Below are 18,639 nucleotides of genomic sequence, written 5' to 3'. Positions count from 1 at the left end.
TTCAGAATTGTCTAGGAGAGAGACAAGATTTATGACTTCCAGGAATATTCAGATCCCTAGAAAGTGACACCCAGGTGACACACGAGAGTATTAACTCTCTAGGTTCTCCTGTGGTGCCCATAAAATACCAGTCTACTTTGGAGAAACATGCTCACCTATTTTATAAGCATGAACTTGGTTTTCCTAAGAGGGGTGTACTGACTCTAGGACATGTGCACATCAGTATAAATTAATGATATAATATCCTTCCATTTTACATTATTTGCATTTCAACAGTTAAAGACTACCCTCTAAATGCAAGGTGAAAATCCTATTAATGTAGTGTGTAATTTGTATGTAGTAGTTACACAAATTATTTTGAATGGATAAGACTGATTTCCTGAATCAAGTTATCGGTGGACTCTCTCCCAAAATCCACACTCATTACTATGAATAAATTAAATTTTGTTGTTAAAAGTCTTAGTTGGGGGGTTAGAAGGAAATATTGATACATTGTTTCCTCTCTGATTATACCTGATGGTTTCCATTTGATATAAAGTTGACTCTTCAACAACACAGGTTTTAGGGATGCTGACCCTCAGCACAGTCGAAATCCAGGTATAACTTTATGGTCAGCCCTGGGTATCTGGTTCCTCTGTATCCTTGGTTGCCCATCTGCAGATCGTGTAGTACTGTGGCATTTACTGTTGAAAAAAATCCACGTATAAGTGGACCTGTGTATTTCAAACCTGTGTTGTTCAAGGGTCAACTCTACAGTATCTTATCTGAAAATGTGTGAGAGGGGAATTCCAATCATAAAAATGCCCTTTAATAATCTAAAGATTTTAGCAGAAAAAAAATTACAATTGATATTTGAATTTTCTGCTGACCTTTTTCTTCTTAGATGCTTTTATTTTACAGTTGAAGATTAATCTTCAAAACATTTGATCGTTGTATTACAACTATTGAAAGGCATTATATAAACTACCTGTTGGTGGAAGCCGTACTTTGTCTGTTCTTAACAGCCCCCCAACATTTCAGTGGCTATCTTCTGCTACTCATTCTGAGATTGAAAATCTACACAGTTATTTCATTTACATTTGTGTAGTATAGTCTCATAAGCTTCCACTTTCACTGCCTCTTTGTATGTGATGTTTTATCTCTTTTTTGTTTAATGAAGTAATTTTACAAGCTGTATTTTGCATTTCATTTTAATGACCTAAAAAAAATCAAACTTTGTTTTTAATTTGCTCTCAAAAATATTCAAATTAGAATTCGCATTTACCAGTTCACTGTGTTGATAATAATCAGCAGAATGAAATGGTAAATACAAGGAAATGCATCTTTTATGGTTGGACAAACCCATCAGTAGGAGCAAAAAAAAGGCTGCCTCTTTTTTTTAAATAAGCTTGCGAAAGCATCTGTCTTACTATAAACAATATATTTCACCAACCATGTAAGAATTTACTTCCATTGCCATGATTTACTTGGTTGAAAAATGGTTTTTACCAGCTTGCAACTTACTTATTGTTCTTATTAAAGGAAATTTTTTCTTTATGGAAGGAATGGACTGCAGTAGACAGTAGTTTTACACTGTAGAGATTCTAAAACAAGTGCTTTCTTAAGTATTTCTTCAGTGCTTAAATATCATCAACATACAGCCAGTTAAGACAACTGATGACATAAAAATCCTCTCAATATAAGCAGCGTGGAAAAAGACTGAGAGTTTGAAATCCCGAAACATGACTCTTTTATCATTGTCCAAGTCAAATCAAAAGTAGAGCTAATTGCATGAAGAGAGAAAGAACCTTATTCAGCACATGGCAAAAAGGTAATTTAAGACAATGTAGTTATGTTACAAGAAGAATGCAGCAGATTTATCTCAAAAGAGTTCCTTTAACCTCCTGTTCAAGAGTAGGTATTTTATTGACACTAATTCAAAGGTTATGAATTCAACAAACTGTATATTCATATTTCTCATATGATTATATGTTTCACCAGACAGCAAAAGTGATTATCAACGTGTCAGATCTATTTCAATGAATGGGTGGGTTACAAAGTCAAAGAAGATGTGTACATGATGTAACACTTAACTACATTTGAAGAACCGTCTTTGGATGATCGGACAGGGAAACATAGGAAATACTAAGTATGGCAGTGAGCATGAAGGATTGCTTGAACTATTAAATAACCATTACATTTTAGAGGGCTATTGATAGGAACAAAGAAAGGTACAGTTTAAGGAAGTAGTAAATAAATGTGCTATAGCGGTGGCTCTGCTGGTTGCTCTGAGGGCATAAGCTGAGTCTGTCTGTTTCTGCTTCTTGTGCTCTCATTCCCCTGGGGCTTCAGCTGAGATGCCCACCAGGCATCACTGTCTTCCACAAGGGCAGTGAACTGGTGCGCGGCAGCTCTGAAACCCAGTCAGGCACCTGGAGCCAGATCCTCCTACTTTAAGGAGATGTTTCTTGATGAGAGTGAAATTCTCATACTCGAACATGGTCCTCTGATTCCTGGTTTCCCTTAGCTCCTGGCAGGTCATCTGGGCCTTTGCTTTGAAGGCTGAGACATTTTCATATTTCTAAGAAATAGCTTTCCCAGGCAGTTTCCAGCTCATAGAAGCTTGAGGACCCAAAGTCTTCTTTCCATTACAAACTTTCTTGGTTCCCTTTAGTCCAATTTGTAAAACTCCATATGAACATGGAGGGCTTTCTTGTATCAGGATATAAGTCATTCCAAAAGAATTCTTCTGAAAACTGGCCTCTTTCTGCTCGGGGCAGTATTTCTGGTTTTTGTGGAACAACATCCTTAATATTCTCAAAATATTTTCACCTGGTCGTGAATGTTTGCTTGGCATCATCTTAAATCTTTCTGGTAATTAGAGTACTGAGTAGAGTTCCCTGTGTTATACAGTAGATTGGCCATACCAAGGTTTCCAGAGAAGCTATTTCTTGTTTTGAAATTTTCTTGCAACCTGGAGTGTCTAGAAATAAGAATAGTGTTATTTTCCAAACTAGTAAATGCTAAGACTCTCCATACCGCCTGTCTACTCTATTGGAAAACTGAAAGTTTTCTTTTTGAGCTCATCACACGCAGCACTTTATAATAAATAGAAACACACATTGATCCATGCCACATCGTGTCTAGAGTCCTCCTTAGCTGAATTCCATCAGCTAAGTTACCACAGATGATGATTTTGCCAACTGTTCACTAATACATAACACAAATTACCCTTTCTCCACACTCCAGCAGTCCCCTTGCCAGCCTTCATCAACAATTTGGGTGCCGTCTAGCCTTGGCCAGTGGCATCCATCTGCCACCAATCCCAAAGCCAATGTAACAAATTTCAGATTTTTGTTATGGTAACCCCTACTTCTGAGCACTAATTTTTTTTTTCTTTTATTTTCAATATTTATTTTTCTCTTTCTTCTTTTTTACAAGGTAATTACAACAATTTAGGAAACAGAACTATATAAACAGAAAAGGGTTAAATTTTTTTTAAATAGCCTTCTGCTTGCAAAAAAAGTCCATCTGTCTTGTTCCTTCAAGCATAACTTTATACCTCACACTAAACCAAATAGCTTATGGAAAACTAGTATTAAATAGCAAAACATATATAAATAACATAACATAAAATAGAGTATAACGTGATGCTTAACAAAGCAAACTGTGATGCAATATGAATCAACTTCACTAATTGGACAAGTCCAATGAGACACAAATCAGATAAGCTCTGAATCTTCAACAGCGTGTAAGTGAAACTGCCAACTCAGCTAGGTTCCTTTCATTCTTGGTCTTTGCCCGATTCCATTCCAGGGAGCATCCACTTTTACATCTTCTTAATTCTTTGACTGAGGATATGCACAGCTTGTTTCACCCAATGCTTCTTTGGATCTGCACACACAGCTAATCTTTTTTTTGTGTAAAAGATGACTGCATTGATGTCACAAGCTTCATTGGCCAGCTGCTGTGTGAAGCCCACGATAAGTCTGGGATGAACCATTTTTTCTGTATATCGGAGGCAGCAGTCAAAGTTGCTTGCTGCTTCTGACTTGCTGCAGAGGTAGAGTAGCAGCACTGACATCAAAGCAGCCAGGAGCAAACTCTTGCTACTGCACATCATTTTCAGCTCAAAGAATAGAAGTCTCAGTGCTGGGTAACTAGTGCCCTGGGAGAGCTGTTATGTTTGGTAGCAGCCTGTGCTTGGTATGGCCCTACTTATAGCAAATATTGGGAATGTACACAGAAGGCGTGTTCTCACATGGGGTTTTCCCCATTGATTAACTTGCCCCATCATGTCGTCACAATGAAAAAACCACAGGGAAAACTTCCTGGCTTTCCCTAATGTTGGAAGGTGTGAAGGTCAGGATGGAAGGGGAGGGAGGGTTGAGGAGGGGGAAATCCTGTAAAATCATTTGAATTTGCAAAGAAGGAAAAGCAGCTCAGCCCTGTGTCCCAGAAAAGATGTGAGTCTGTCCAGTTTTAACTTAATCTCTTGTCTCTGAAAAGAGAGGACAGGGATTAACAGTGATACAAAGATCAGCCCCACTCAGGAACATCCCAGAACTCCGATTGTTACATTCTGATTGCTTTCCAGAGCCAGTTAGGGAAGGAGAGGATGAGGCAGAACACCAAGCATACTCAGGCATTTACAATTTCGTCATTGGTGCTCAGCTGTCACCAAAGACCTTGAATTTCTGGGCTATTATGCAGAGCAGGTAATATAGCAATGCTTAGTAGTGTTCCCAGATTTAGTGGAAAGTATTAGCTCTTAAGTAAGACGCTTCAGCTTCATCTTAGTTTGAGGTCCACTCTTTTAAATCTTCTACATTTACATGACTCTAATTAACATTGCAGCCCAGAAAATGATCCCCTTCTGCCTTTAACTCTTCATTAAGTTAACTCTGTAACTTAATGTGGTTACATAACTCAATACAAAGCCTCAGAAGAAAAAAAAAGGAAGAGAGAAAAAAAGTCTATCAGCAGTGATTAATCAACAAAACAAAGGTAGCATGAATCCCTAACATATGACAATGTAATAAGGACTCTCCACTAGGAAGAATATCATTATATGCTAGGGACTGGGTTTGCAGTAAGGGAATGACTATAAGGAAATACCACAAGGGAGTTGTGAGGGGTGATGAAGTTATTTTCTATCCCATTATGGGCATAGTTACACATAAGTACACGTGTTAAAATTCATAGAGCTGTACAAAAATAAGGGAAAAAGTGAATTGTATTATATCATCATTTAAAAAATAAAGTTTAAAGATATTAAAATTATAAAAAAGAACTGTCCACTGAAAACAAAGAAGTTGAAAGTAAAAGTTCAAAAAAGATATACCATGAAAAGTATAAACAAAAGGGAACTGAAGTTGCTATGCCTATATCTAACAAAATTAATTTTAAAACAAAAAAGTTACGAGAGATAAAGGGGGAGTTCCATAATGATAAAAGATTAACCCACCAGAAAGGTATAAAAATTATGACCATATATACACCTAACAACAGCATCTCAAAATGCATAAAGCAAAAACTGGCAGAACTAAAGGGAAGAATAAACAATTCAACAATAAAATTTAGAAATTTTAATACCATATTTTCAATAATGAATAGAGAAATTAGACAGAATAAGCACAAGAAAACAGAAGATTTGAACAATGCTATAAACCAACTAAACCTAAAAGACATCAATAGAACACTCTACCCAAAAACAATAGAAGAGGCATTCTTCCAAGGAACATATGGAACATTTTTCCAGAAAAAATCATATGCTATAAATATATTTAGGTCTATGATCCTTTTTGAGTTAATTTTTTTTTTTATTTTTTATTTTTTGGGGGTACACCAGGTTCAATCAACTGTTTTTATACACATATCCCCATATTCCCTCCCTTCCTTGACGCCCCCCCTCGAGTCCCCCCCACCCTCCCTGCCCCAGTCCTCTAAGGCATCTTCCATCCTCGAGTTGGACTCCCTTTGTTATACAACAACTTCCCACTGACTATTTTACAGTTGGTAGTATATATATGTCTGTGCTACTCTCTCGCTTCTTCTCAGTTTCCCCTTCCCTCCCTGCCCCCTCCCATACCTCGAGTTCTCCAGTCCATTCTCTGTACCTGCTTCCTTGTTCTTGTCACTGAGTTCATCAGTACCATTTTTAGATTCCGTATATGTGAGTTAGCATACAATATTTGTCCTTCTCTTTCTGACTTACTTCACTCTGTATGACAGATTGTAGTTCTATCCACCTCATTACATATAGCTCCATCTCATCCCTTTTTATAGCTGAGTAATATTCCATTGTATATATATGCCACATCTTCTGTATCCATTTATTTGTTGATGGGCATTTAGGTTGCTTCCATGTCCTGGCTATTGTAAATAGTGCTGCAATAAACATGATGGTACAAGTTTCTTTTGGGATTATGGTTTTCTTTGGGTATATGCCCAGGAGTGGGATGACTGGATCATATGGTAGTTCTATTTGTAGTTTTTTAAGGAACCTCCAAATTGTTTTCCATAGTGGCTGTACCAACTTACAGTCCCACCAACAGTGCAGGAGAGTTCCCTTTTCTCCACACCCTCTCCAACATTTGTGGTTTCCAGATTTTGTGATGATAGCCATTCTGATTGGTGTGAGGTGATACCACATTGTGGCTTTGACTTGCATTTCTCTGATGATTAGTGATATTGAGCATCTTTTCATGTGTTTGTTGGCCATCTGTTTGTCTTCTTTGGAGAAATGTCTATTTAGGTCTTCTGCCCATTTGTGGATTGGGTTATTTGCTTTTTTGGTATGAAGCTGCCTGAGCTGCTTGTATATTTTGGAGGTTAATCCTTTGTCCGTTGTTTCATAGGCAATTATTTTTTCCCATTCTGAGGGTTGCCTTTTAGTCTTGTTTATGGTTTCTTTTGCTGTGCAAAAACTTTTAAGTTTCATGAGGTCCCATTCGTTTATTCTTGATTTTATTTCCATGATTCTAGGAGGTGGGTCCAAAAGGATGTTGCTTTGATGTATGTCAAACAGTGTTCTGCCTATGTTTTCCTCTAGGAGGTTTATAGTGTCTGGCCTTACATGTAGGTCTTTAATCCATTTGGAGTTTATTTTTGTGTATGGTGTTAGGAAGTGTTCTAATTTCATTCTTTTACATGTTGCTGTCCAATTTTCCCAGCACCACTTACTGAAGAGGCTGTCTTTTTTCCATTGTATACTCGTGCCTCCTTTGTCAAAGATAAGGTGCCCATATGTGTTTGGGCTTACTTCTGAGTTCTCTATTCTATTCCATTGATCTATATTTCTGTTTTTGTGCCAGTACCATACTGTCTTGATCACTATGGCCTTGTAGTATAGTTTGAAGTCAGGAAGCCTGATTCCACCAACTCCATTTTTCCTTCTCAAGATTGCTTTGGCTATTTGGGGTCTTTTGCGTTTCCGTACAAATCGTAAGACTTCTTGCTCTAGTTCTGTGAAAAATGCCATTGGTAATTTGATCGGGATTGCATTGAATCTGTAAATTGCTTTGGGTAGTACAGTCATTTTCACGATGTTGATTCTTCCAGTCCAGGAACATGGTATGTCCCTCCATCTGTTTGTGTCATCTTTGATTTCTTTCATCAATGTCTTAAAGTTTTCTGCATACAGATCTTTTGCCTCCTTAGGCAGGTTTATTCCTAGGTATTTGATTCTTTTTGTTGCAATGGTGAATGGGAGAGTTTCCTTAATTTCTCTTTCTGCTCTTCCGTTGTTAGTGTATAGGAATGCAAGAGATTTCTGTGCATTAATTTTGTATCCTGCTACTTTACTAAACTCATCAATGAGTGCTAGCAGTTTTCTGGTAGAGTCTTTAGGGTTTTCTATATATAATATCATGTCATCTGCAAAGAGTGACAATTTTACTTCTTCTTTTCCAATTTGGATTCCTTTAATTTCTTTTTCTTCTCTGATTGCTGTGCCTAAAACTTCCAAAACTATGTTGAATAACAGTGGTGAGAGTGGACACCGTTGTCTTGTTCCTGTTCTTAGAGGGAATTCTTCCAGTTTTTCTCCATTGAGAACAATGTTGGCTTTTGGTTTGTCATATATGGCTTTTATTATGTTGAGGTAATTTCATTCTATGCCCATTTTCTGGAGAGCTTTTATCATAAATGGATGTTGAACTTTGTCAAAAGCTTTTTCTGCATCTATTGAAATGATCATATGGTTTTTATCCTTCAATTTGTTGATATGATGTATCACGTTGATTGATTTGCGTATATTGAAGAATCCTTGCATCCCAGGGATAAACCCCACTTGATCGTGGTGTATGATTTTTTTAATGTGCTGTTGCAGTCTGTTAGCTAGTATTTTGTTGAGGATTTTTGCATCTATATTCATCAGTGATATTGGTCTGTAGTTTTCTTTTTTTGTGACATCTTTGCCTGGTTTTGGTATCAGGGTGATGGTGGCCTCGTAGAATGAGTTTGGGAGTGCTCCGCCTTCTGCAATATTTTGGAAGAGTTTGAGAAGGATAGGTGTTAACTCTTCTCGAAATGTTTGATAGAATTCGCCTGTGAATCCATCTGGTCCTGGGCTTTCGTGTGTTGGGAGATTTTTAATCACTGCCTCAATTTCTGTACTTGTGATTGGTCTGTTCATGGTTTCTATTTCTTCCTGGTTCAGTCTTGGAAGATTATATTTTTCTAAGAATGTATCCATTTCTTCCAGGTTATCCAATTGATTGGCATATAGTTGCATGTAGTAGTCTCTCATGATCTTTTGTATTTCTGAGGTGTCCGTTGTTACTTCTCCTTTTTCATTTCTAATTCTGTTGATTTGCATCTTCTCCCTTTTTTTCTTGATGAGTCTGGCTAATGGTTTATCAATTTTGTTAATCTTCTCAAAGAACCAGCTTTTAGTTTTATTTATTTTTCTTATGGTTTCTTTCCTTTCTTTTTCATTTATTTCTGCTCTGATCTTTACGATTTCTTTCCTTCTGCTCACTTTGGGGTTTCTTTGTTCTTCTTTCTCTAGTTGTTTGAGGTGTAAGGTTAGGTTGTTTATTCGATCATTTTCTTGTTTCTTAAGGTAGGACTGTATTGCTATAAACTTCCCTCTTAGAACTGCTTTTGCTGCGTCCCATAGGTTTTGGGTTGTTGTGTTTTCATTGTCATTTGTTTCTAGATATTTTTTGATTTCCTCTTTGATTTCTTTAGTGATTCCTTGGTTGTTTAAGAGTGAATTGTTTAGCCTCCATGTGTTTGTATTTTTTGCAGTTTTTTCCTGTAATTGATATCTAGTCTCATGGCATTGTGGTCTGAGAAGATGCTTGACATGATTTCACTTTTCTTGAATTTGCTGAGGTTTGATTTGTGACCCAAGATGTGATCTATCCTGGAAAATGTTCCGTGTGCACTTGAGAAGAAAGTGTAGTCTGTCGTTTTTGGATGGAATGTCCTATAAATATCAGTGAAGTCGAGATGGTCTAATGTGTCATTTAAAGCTTGTGTGTCTTTATTTATTTTCTGTTTGGATGATCTGTCCATTGATGTAAGTGGGGTGTTCAAGTCTCCCACTATTATTGTGTTACTGTCGATGTCCCCTTTTATAGCTGTTAGCATTTGCCTTATATATTGAGGTGCTCCTATATTGGGGGCATAGATATTTACCGTTGTGATATGTTCTTCTTGGATGGATCCCTTGATCATTATGTAGTGCCCTTCCTTGTCTCTTTTAATAGTCTTTCCTTTCAAGTCTAATTTGTCTGATATGAGTATTGCTACTCCAGCTTTCTTTTGACTTCCATTTGCATGGAATATCTTTTTCCATCCCTTCACTTTCAGTCTATATGTATCCCTTGGTCTGAAGTGGGTTTCTTGTAGGCAGCATATAGAAGGGTCTTGTGTTTGTATCCATTCAGCCAGTCTGTGTCTTTTGGTTGGAGCATTTAATCCATTTACATTTAAAGTGATTATTGACATGTGTGTTCCAAGTACCATTTTCTTAATTGTTTTGGGTTTGTATTTGTAGGTGTTTTCCTTTTCTTGTGTTTCCTACTTAGAGAAGTTCCTTTAGCACTTGTTGTAAGGCTGGTTTGGTGGTGCTGAATTCTCTTAACTTTTGCTTTCTGGAAAGCTTTTGATTTCTCCCTCAAATCTGAATGAGATTCTTGCTGGGTAGAGTATTCTTGGCTGTAGGTTTCTCTCTTTCAGGACTTTCAGTATATTCTGCCATTCCCTTCTGGCCTGCAGAGTTTCTGTAGAAAGGTCAGCTGTTATCCTGATGGGTTTTCCCTTATATGTTGTTTGTTGCTTTTCTCTTGCTGCTTTTAATATTTTTTCTTTGTGTTTAATTGTCGTTAGTTTGATTAATATGTGTCTTGGTGTATTTCTCCTTGGGTTTATTCTGTATGGGACTCTCTGTGCTTCTTGGACTTGGTGAATTATTTCCTTTCCCATGTTGGGGAAGTTTTCCACTAGAACCTCTTCAAATATTTTCTCAGACCCTTTCTTGTTTTCTTCTTCTTCTGGGATGCCTATAATTCGAATTTTGGTACATTTAAGGTTATCACTGAGGTCTCTGAGGCTGTCTTCTAGTCTTTTTATTTTTTTTTCTTTTTCCTGCTCTGTGGCATTTATTTCTCCCATTCTATCTTCCAACTCACTTATTCGTTTTTCTGCCTCAGTCATTCTGCTGGTGATAGCATCTAGAGTATTTTTAATTTCAGTTATTTTGTTATCCATTGTTGTTTGTTTTTCTGAGTTCTTATGAACTGTTTCTTGTACTTTCTCTATTTTGTTACCGAGATTTTGTATCATTTTTACTATCATGACTCTAAATTCTTTTTCAGGCATTTTTCCTATTTCCTCCTCATTTATTTGGTCTTGTGGGTTTTTTTCCTGCTCCTTTGCCTTCATGGGGTTTCTTTGTTTCCTCATGGTTGTCCAAGCTTTTGGGGTTGCTTGTCCTGGTGATAGAGGTGTTTATAGAAGACTGTCCAAGCCTCAGACTAATGTCCAAGTATTGGATTAAACGAATATTCAGTCTAGGAAACACATACATGTATAAGACACACAATTATTGAATCCGTTAGGACATAAGGCTCTAGAAAGACCTGACGGAACCCCAGTGTGCTATCAGATATTCCAAGAGAAACCCAGCAGAAATTGACAACTGAAACAGAACAAATCAGAGACAAAAGCAAAAGCAAACAAACAACAAATAACACCCTACACATACAAACATCAATCCAGGGAGATTTTGTAAGCTAGGATCAAATATAGAAATGAGCTGGAGTACCACCAGAGAGAATGGAGATTCTCAGAATGTAATTAGACAACTGTACTAAGAACTAAGATAAAGACAATAGCCTAATATTAATACCAAGGCAGTGCATCATCTGGAGAATAGAGCAAGGAGTCTGAGCAGACCGATAGTGTTGCTTATAAGTATGTTAAGATAAAATAAACTTAAAATGGCTGGAAGAAAGGGGAACAGAAGAGTGTAGTGTAGTTGGACATATGCAAATAAAAAGAAAGGAAAAGAAGTGTATAAAAGAAAGGGATGAAAGGAAAGTATGAAAGATATTTTGTCCGTACTACCAAAAACTTAGCTAGATATAGAAGTATATAAAAAGGCAAAAAAAAAAAAAAAAAAAGAATAAAAAATATCCTTAAAAAATTATGTTGTAAAACTTGTAGATCCCTTAGGGCTAAGATCGTATTTAATAAATCAAAAAAAAAAAAAAAAAAAAAAGAGAGAGAGAGAGAAAGAAAAAAAAAAAAAATCCAGAACTGATCCCAGAATGGACCAGTTCAATAGGTATTGATACTACTATTTCTGTTTCCTTAGTGTCTCAGCTGTAAGTGTCCTTCTCCTTGCCTTGGGTTTTTTTTTGCGTTATTCTGTGACCAGCAGAGGTTCCTTTATTGTTCGTCTGTAAGCCTCGGTGTGTTGGGAGGGAGAGGGTACAATAGTGGCTCCTTCTCCTGGGAGTGAGTGAGCAGTGGCGCACTGTTGTTTCAGTCAGGCTTGGAGGTGTCTGTTGCAGAGGGCGCTGGTGGCTCAGGCGTACACAGAAAGTCTTAGAGTTAGGCCTCTCTCGGGGTTTTTTCTTTTTGATGCTGGGTTTTTTTTTTTCTCTCAGCAGCCTCCCTGCTGCTGGCATTGCAAGGAGTTTTAATCTAGCCCCGCCCGAGCGCCTGAGGGTGCTTGTTATCCCTGAGCGCCTTAGGTGGCCCACGGGCGTCTCTCCACTGCCTGTTGCAGAGGCACGGAAAGAGAGAGAGAGGCTACGCGCGCGGCTCCTCCCCCCCGCCCGGGAGCCTGCAGCCTCCAGCCGCCTTCATGGTCGGGCAGCTCTCAGGGACGGGCACTCCTCTCCGCGGACCATCTCCCTCTTGTCCTCTCGGTCCGTCACCCTACCGGCAACAATGTTTCTCACCCTGAACCAGCTCTCTGGTTCCCACGCTCCCGCTCCTGGACCCTCTGTTCAGCCGCGGATCGATGTCTCGGTCCGGGAACGCTGAGCTGCGCTGCGGACCCTCCGTATGTGTCTCACTCCCTTCCGTCTGCCACAGCTCCGCCGCTTCACCCTCTTTGAGCCGTCGTAGATGCCTCCCTACCGGCTATGTCGGGCTCCCCGCAGCCCTTTCTGGTGTCCGAGGCCGTCTGCTGGTGTTCAGCTGGTTCTCTGTGGGAATGACTGCGTCCTTCCGTGCATTCCCAATGCATCTGTGGAGAGGGATGCACTCCATGTCTCTCTACTTCGCCGCCATCTTTTTCTTCTCTGAGCACTAATTTTTGTATCACTTATTTATTTTTGGATAAAAACCACACCAATTCTTAGTGGTTGAAAACAGTAACTGTTTTATTTGCACACAGTTATATGGAATAGCAGGTTATCCTGGGCACAGCTGCATGGCTCGTTTGGTGGTCTTACTGGTGGTTCACGAAGAGGCCAGATGGTATAGAAGGCTGTGGCTGGGCCAGTCTGGCTCTGCTCCTTATGATTCCATGCGCCAACCAGCTAGTCTGCACTTCTTCACATAGTAGCACTATGCTTCGGGAAAGCAAAAGGCAGTGCTGCAAGGTTTCTTGAGGGTGTAAACTTAGAAGGTGCAAAACTTCACTTCTGCTAGATTCTGTAGCCAAAAATGTCACAATGTTACCCCAGATTCAAGCATTGGGGAACAGAACCTTAAACTGAGAAGTGGTAAAGTCCTATTACAAAAAAGACTGCATAGAAAAATGAGAGGAATTGTTGCAAACATCTTTGCAAATAATCTACTATGAGAAGTAATTTTCAGAAGAGAATAAGAGACTTGAATGTCAGTAAAAAATGACTGCAATAACTCAGATGAGCTATAAACAGAATTCCAACTAAGGTAGTGAGAATTTTAAAAGGAATGACAATGTGACTGTTAAATATATGTTACAGAAAAAAATTATAGAATTGATTGACTTGATAGAGGGATACAACAGATTTCAAGAGACGGAAAATGTTTGAATGTTGATGCCAATAAAGCAAATTTCAATTTAGTAAGTTTTAAGTGAAGATTATGAAACTGGCTTAGGACATGAGGGTTTGACATGTTATCAATCTGAATGACATTGATTGAGCACTGAATGGTTACTTCTTTTTAGGACTCTCTTCAGAACATAGATAAATATGAGAAGAATCTATCTTCTAAAATCAAGGTAGTTGAATAAACATAATAAGTGTATTGTGGTAGGATAAGAGATAAATGGGCACAGAATTGGTAAAATTTTATTACACATTTAGAAAATGTTAAGTGGCTATTGTAGGTAAAATACAGATTTTATTGGCACCGCAATATATCTGAATGTGAAAAACTTACACACTCTCAATTGAGAAGCCAATTTGTACAATTCAAAATTGTTAGAATATTCTTAAAGACAAAAAATGACATTCATAAAACGTAAGGTTTCAAAGTGTGTGGGGCGTCTGTGTGTGTGTGTGTGTTTGTGTCTGTCTGTGTGTGTCTCTGTGTGTGTATATATGTATTTTGCAGGCTGAAAAAGAGATGCATAAACAGGACCACATACATCCATAAGTAGGATGCATGAGCCAGAGGGCTGGCAAACTTTATATATTCCATGATGGAAAAAAGGGAATTTAGTACTCAGCAACTAGCAATTCTGCTAGATACTGTGCATGTGACTTCATTACCTCACAACACCCTACATTACCACAGCTTTTAAAGCATGGTCTTGTATTTTCAAAATGAGGAAGCAGAGAACAAATGGTTGACATTAGCTTGTTTAGTACAGTGTCAGAGCTGAAATTAGAACCTAGGTCTGTTCAGTTAAGCAGCCCGCGTGATATCCACTAAACCAAGTTGGCACAATTTCCTAATTCAGCTCCATGGACACTCTTAATTTTACAAGTTGTAATAATGGGAAAAAGATATTTGAATGTTTGTAACTATAATCTCTGTATTAAATATTTAGTAAGCGTTGTAAGAGTTAGGTGTTTTAAACTAGAGAGGAAAAAGTCTGCTGAAATACATATTCTTAAGAGTAAACATTAGCTCCCAATTTGAGTTCTCCAAAATAAATGGGCACAAATACAAAATGTCTTGGATGACTTTTGAATTATTTATTTTATCTAAATACATTTTAAGGCGTTTACAGATTCTTTCCCAGCCTTCACCTGCCCCATCTCATCCTCACCCCCTGAGGTTTCACAATAAGCTTGTTTACCCAGTGGCAAACAAAAAACAAATGAAACAAAACAAAAAACAAAAGTTTTTATTATAGTACCTAACTTCTGGTAGGAAGGTAAACATTAAACACCTAAAGGTAAACACCTAACTTCTAGTAGGAAGGTAACGATTGTCTTATTAATGAATTGAAATTGTCAGATACACCAAAATTCTTTGAAAACATCCAGAGAAAAACAACAGGTTACTTAGTGGGAAAAATCCGATTTGAATGAGGGTAAATTTCTTATCAGAAATCATGGAAGTCAGAAAGAAGTGGTACAATTTTTTCAAGTGCTGAAAGAAAAATTAATATAAGTTCAGAAACTTAAAGCCAGTGAAAATATTAATTAGGTGTGACAAATCACTGAAGACATTCTCAGATGAAGAAAAACGAAGATAGTTTGTCACAGGCATACCTATCCTAAAGAACAGCTAAAGGATGTTCTCTAGACAGAAAGGAAATAATTTAAAAAAGAAACTTTGATACTTCAAAAAGAAAGAAAGAACACAGTAAGCAAAAATATGGAAATATACATTCGGCTTTTATTCTCCACTTGAGCATTAAAATTATATTTGACAACTGAAGTGAAATTGTGAAAATGTCTTATAGGTTTTTAAATGTATATAGAGGAAAGTTTTAAAGCAATTATACTGTAAATGAAAGAAAGTAAAGAAATTGAAGGGGAGGAAAAATGTCTAAATTTCATTCAAACTGGTGAAATGAGGATACCAGTGGACTGGGATAAGTTACGTGAATATAATACAACACTTAGACCAAAACAATTAAAAAGCTATGGAGGGGGCAGAGTTAAGATGGCAGCGTGGGAAGACATGGAAATTGCATCTCCCCACAAATAGATAGGTTGCTGGAGGAGATAGGGGGACCTGAGGCCCAAGCAGACCGCAGGAACCCTGGAGCAACCGGGTAGGACCTGGGGGAAGTCAGGGGGGCGGGGAAGGGGAAGCCGGACAGGACCGGCGCCCCGGGGGGTGGCTGGGTGACGGGGGAGGTTCCTGCCTGGAGGGACCGTTGGGGGCTGGGGAGATCCGAAACTGCACCTGGGTTTCTCCCGCCCAGGAGGCCTGCTGAGCTCCCCGGCTTGGGAGCCTGCTGGGTTCCCCAGCGGGGTCCTCCACCCTCCAAGGTCCCCTCCGGGCCGCCTGGGTCCTGGGGTGTGGGAAGGAGGGAGGAGGGTCGAGGAGGTGGAGAGGCGGACAGTGGGGGTGGGGGCTTTGAGATAGGGGGACGGGGAGGCGAGAGGGCGTTTCGCCTGCCCTCTTGGCCAGGGAGGCTGACTGGGCTCCAGGGTCTGGTCCTTCACTCTCCAGGCCCCCTCCAGCTCAAGGATACTGGGGGGTTGGGGGTCAGGGGGCAAGAGGGGGGAGGGAGAGAGGCAGACAGTGGGGCTGGGAAGGGATCTCTGCAGGTCAGAAGAATAGGGGAGGTGCCAGCGGGTATTTCATCTGGGCAGGTCCTCCACCTTCCAAGGCTCCTCCCGGCCGTTGCTCCTAGAAGTACAGGAGGGAATCAGTGGGGCAAAAAGAAGAGAGGTGGAAGGGGGGAGGGACCCTCTGGGATCAGACGATCGGGGGAGGAGCAGAAGGCATTTCCACTGCCCACTGGCCCGGGAAGCCTGCTGGGCTCCCTAACCTCATCTCCAACTCTCCAGGGTCCCTTCCCAGACGTGTTGGTCCCGGGGACGTTGGAGTGTGGCAGGGGACGTTTCGGGATCATAGGACCGGGGAGGTGAGGAGGACCTTTCCCCTGCCCACTTGGACCTGGTGGGCCTGCTGGGTTCCTGAGTCTGGTCCCTCAGTCTCTCCCGCTGAGTGCATCTTACAGGCTTGGGAGGGAGGGAGGAAAGAGAGGAGGAAAAGAGACAGACAGTGGTGGCGGGGACCTTGCAGGACCAGAGGATCAGGGGAGATGCTGTGGGAAATCTCCCTACCCACTTGGCACCAGGAGGCCTGTTACACCCCTAGGCCTGGTCTTCCATCTTCCAGGGGCCCCTCTAGGTTTCACTGGTCCTCGGGGTGTAGAAGGAAAGCAGGGGAGAAGAGGAGAGGCGGGCAGGGGAGGGGGCCTTCTGGGATTGGAGGATCAAGGAGGTGGAGAAGGTATTTCCCCTGCCCAGTAGCTCTGGGAAGCCTGCTAGGCTCACGGACCTGGTCTTTCACACTCCAGGGCCCCCTCCAGCTGCTTGGGACCTAGGAGAGTGGGGGGCGGGGGAGAAAAAGAGAGGCAGACAGGGACCCTACGAGACTGGGAGACCTGGGGATGTGCCGCAGGCATACCCTAGCCCAGTTGGCCCTGGGAAGCCTGTTGGGTGTCAGAGTCTGGTCTCCTGCCTTCCAGTGCCCCCTGCAGCTGTGAGGGTCCTAGGGGAATAGAGAGGGGATAAGGAAGAAGAGAACCCAAGGGGGAGCAACACTCCAAGATTGGAGGACTAGGGGCGGTGCCTAGCATTTCTCCCACTAACTCAGGCCCAGAGAGCGGGCTGGGTACTTCGACCTGGTCCTTTGCCCCCAGAACCAGAGGTCCTGGGGCCCTCTGCCTCATTGGGCCTAAGCCCCATTCCCCACCACCCCCAGGGCCTTTTCTAAGTGTAGGCCCTGCCCATTGCCTAACCTCCCCCCCACCGCCCTTGTCTAAGCCCCGCCCCCACAGCAAGGCGTTTTCTGGCTTTTTTTTTCTTTCTTTTACTTTTTCTTTTAATTTTTTTTTCTTCCCACCTCCTCACTTAGGCTATTGCAATTGTTTTACCTTCCATTTGTTGCTCCATCTTTTTTTTTTTAATTTTTTCTAACACATCTGTTAGTTTCCTATTATCGTATTTTTTATCTTGCTGTTGTTCTGCTGTTCTCCTACTTTTTTTTTTTTTAATTTTTTTCGTTTTCCTGCTCCACACGTCTTGTGGGATCTTGATTCGCAAGCCCAGGATCAGGCCTGAGCTCCTGAGGTGGGGGCTCTGAGTCCAAAACATTGGACTAACAGGGAAACCCAGTTCCCAGGGAATATTTATGAGAGTGAGATCTCCCAGAGGTTCTCACCTCAACACCAACACCCAGCTATACTCAACAGCCTACAAACTCCAGTGCTTGAAACCTCAGGCCAAACACCCAGTGGGACAGGAACACAATCCCGCCCATCCAAAGTGGGGGGAAAATGAGATGACAAAAAAATATGTCACAGATGAAGGAACAAGGTAAAAATACACAAGACCAAATAAAGGAAGAGGAAATAGGAAAACTGCCTGAAAGAGAATTCAGAGCATTGATAGTAAAGATGATCCCAAATCTCAATAACAAAATACAGAAAATACAAGAAACAGTTAATACAGACTCAGAAGAACTAAAGAGCAAACAAAGAGTAATGGACAACAAAATAACCAAAGTTAAAAATACTCTAGATGGTATAAACAGCAGAATAACTGAGGCAGAAGGACGAATAAGTGAGTTGGAAGATAGAATGGGGGAAATAACTGCCACAGAGCAGGAAAGAGAAAAAAGAATAAAAAGAATGGAAGACAGCCTCAGAGACCTTGGTGATATCATTAAGTGCACCAACATTTGAATCATAGGCATCCAAGAAGAAGAAGAAAATAAGAAAGGTTCTGAGAAAATATTTCAAGAGGTTATAGTGGAAAACTTCCCCAACGTGGAAAATGAAATAATTAATCAAGTCCAAGAAGCGCAGAGAGTCCCATACAGAATAAACCCAAGGAGAAATACACTGAGGCACATATTAATCAAACTAATGAAAATTAAACACTAAGAAAAAATGTTAAAAGCAGCAAGAGAAAAGCAACAAATAACATATAAGGGAAAACCCATAAGGATAACAGCTGATCTTTCTGCAGAAACTCTGCAGGCCAGAAGGGAATGGCAGAATATACTGAAAGTCCTGAAAGAGAAAAACCTACAGCCAAGAATACTCTACCAGCCAGAATCTCA

The 18,639-nt window shown here is 40.3% G+C and overlaps 1 protein-coding gene across 1 annotated transcript; it reads right to left on the bottom strand.

Annotated features, from left to right (window-relative positions):
- Positions 1-3,808: 3,808 nt before the first annotated feature.
- Positions 3,809-4,102, bottom strand: LOC130829711 (C-C motif chemokine 20-like). Its single transcript, XM_057696118.1, has one exon. It carries the CDS (start codon positions 4,100-4,102, stop codon positions 3,809-3,811), a length of 294 nt encoding a protein of 97 aa, XP_057552101.1.
- Between the last annotated feature and the right edge of the window lie 14,537 nt (positions 4,103-18,639).

This window comes from Hippopotamus amphibius, chromosome 10 (assembly GCF_030028045.1).
Source record: "Hippopotamus amphibius kiboko isolate mHipAmp2 chromosome 10, mHipAmp2.hap2, whole genome shotgun sequence".
Taxonomy (NCBI): Eukaryota; Metazoa; Chordata; class Mammalia; order Artiodactyla; family Hippopotamidae; genus Hippopotamus; species Hippopotamus amphibius.
This window is presented reverse-complemented; position numbering and strand designations above follow the sequence as displayed.

Coding starts and splice junctions, on each gene's coding strand:
- LOC130829711 (XM_057696118.1), bottom strand. CDS start 4,102: ATGATGTGCAGTAGCAAGAGTTTGCTCCTGGCTGCTTTGATGTCAGTG.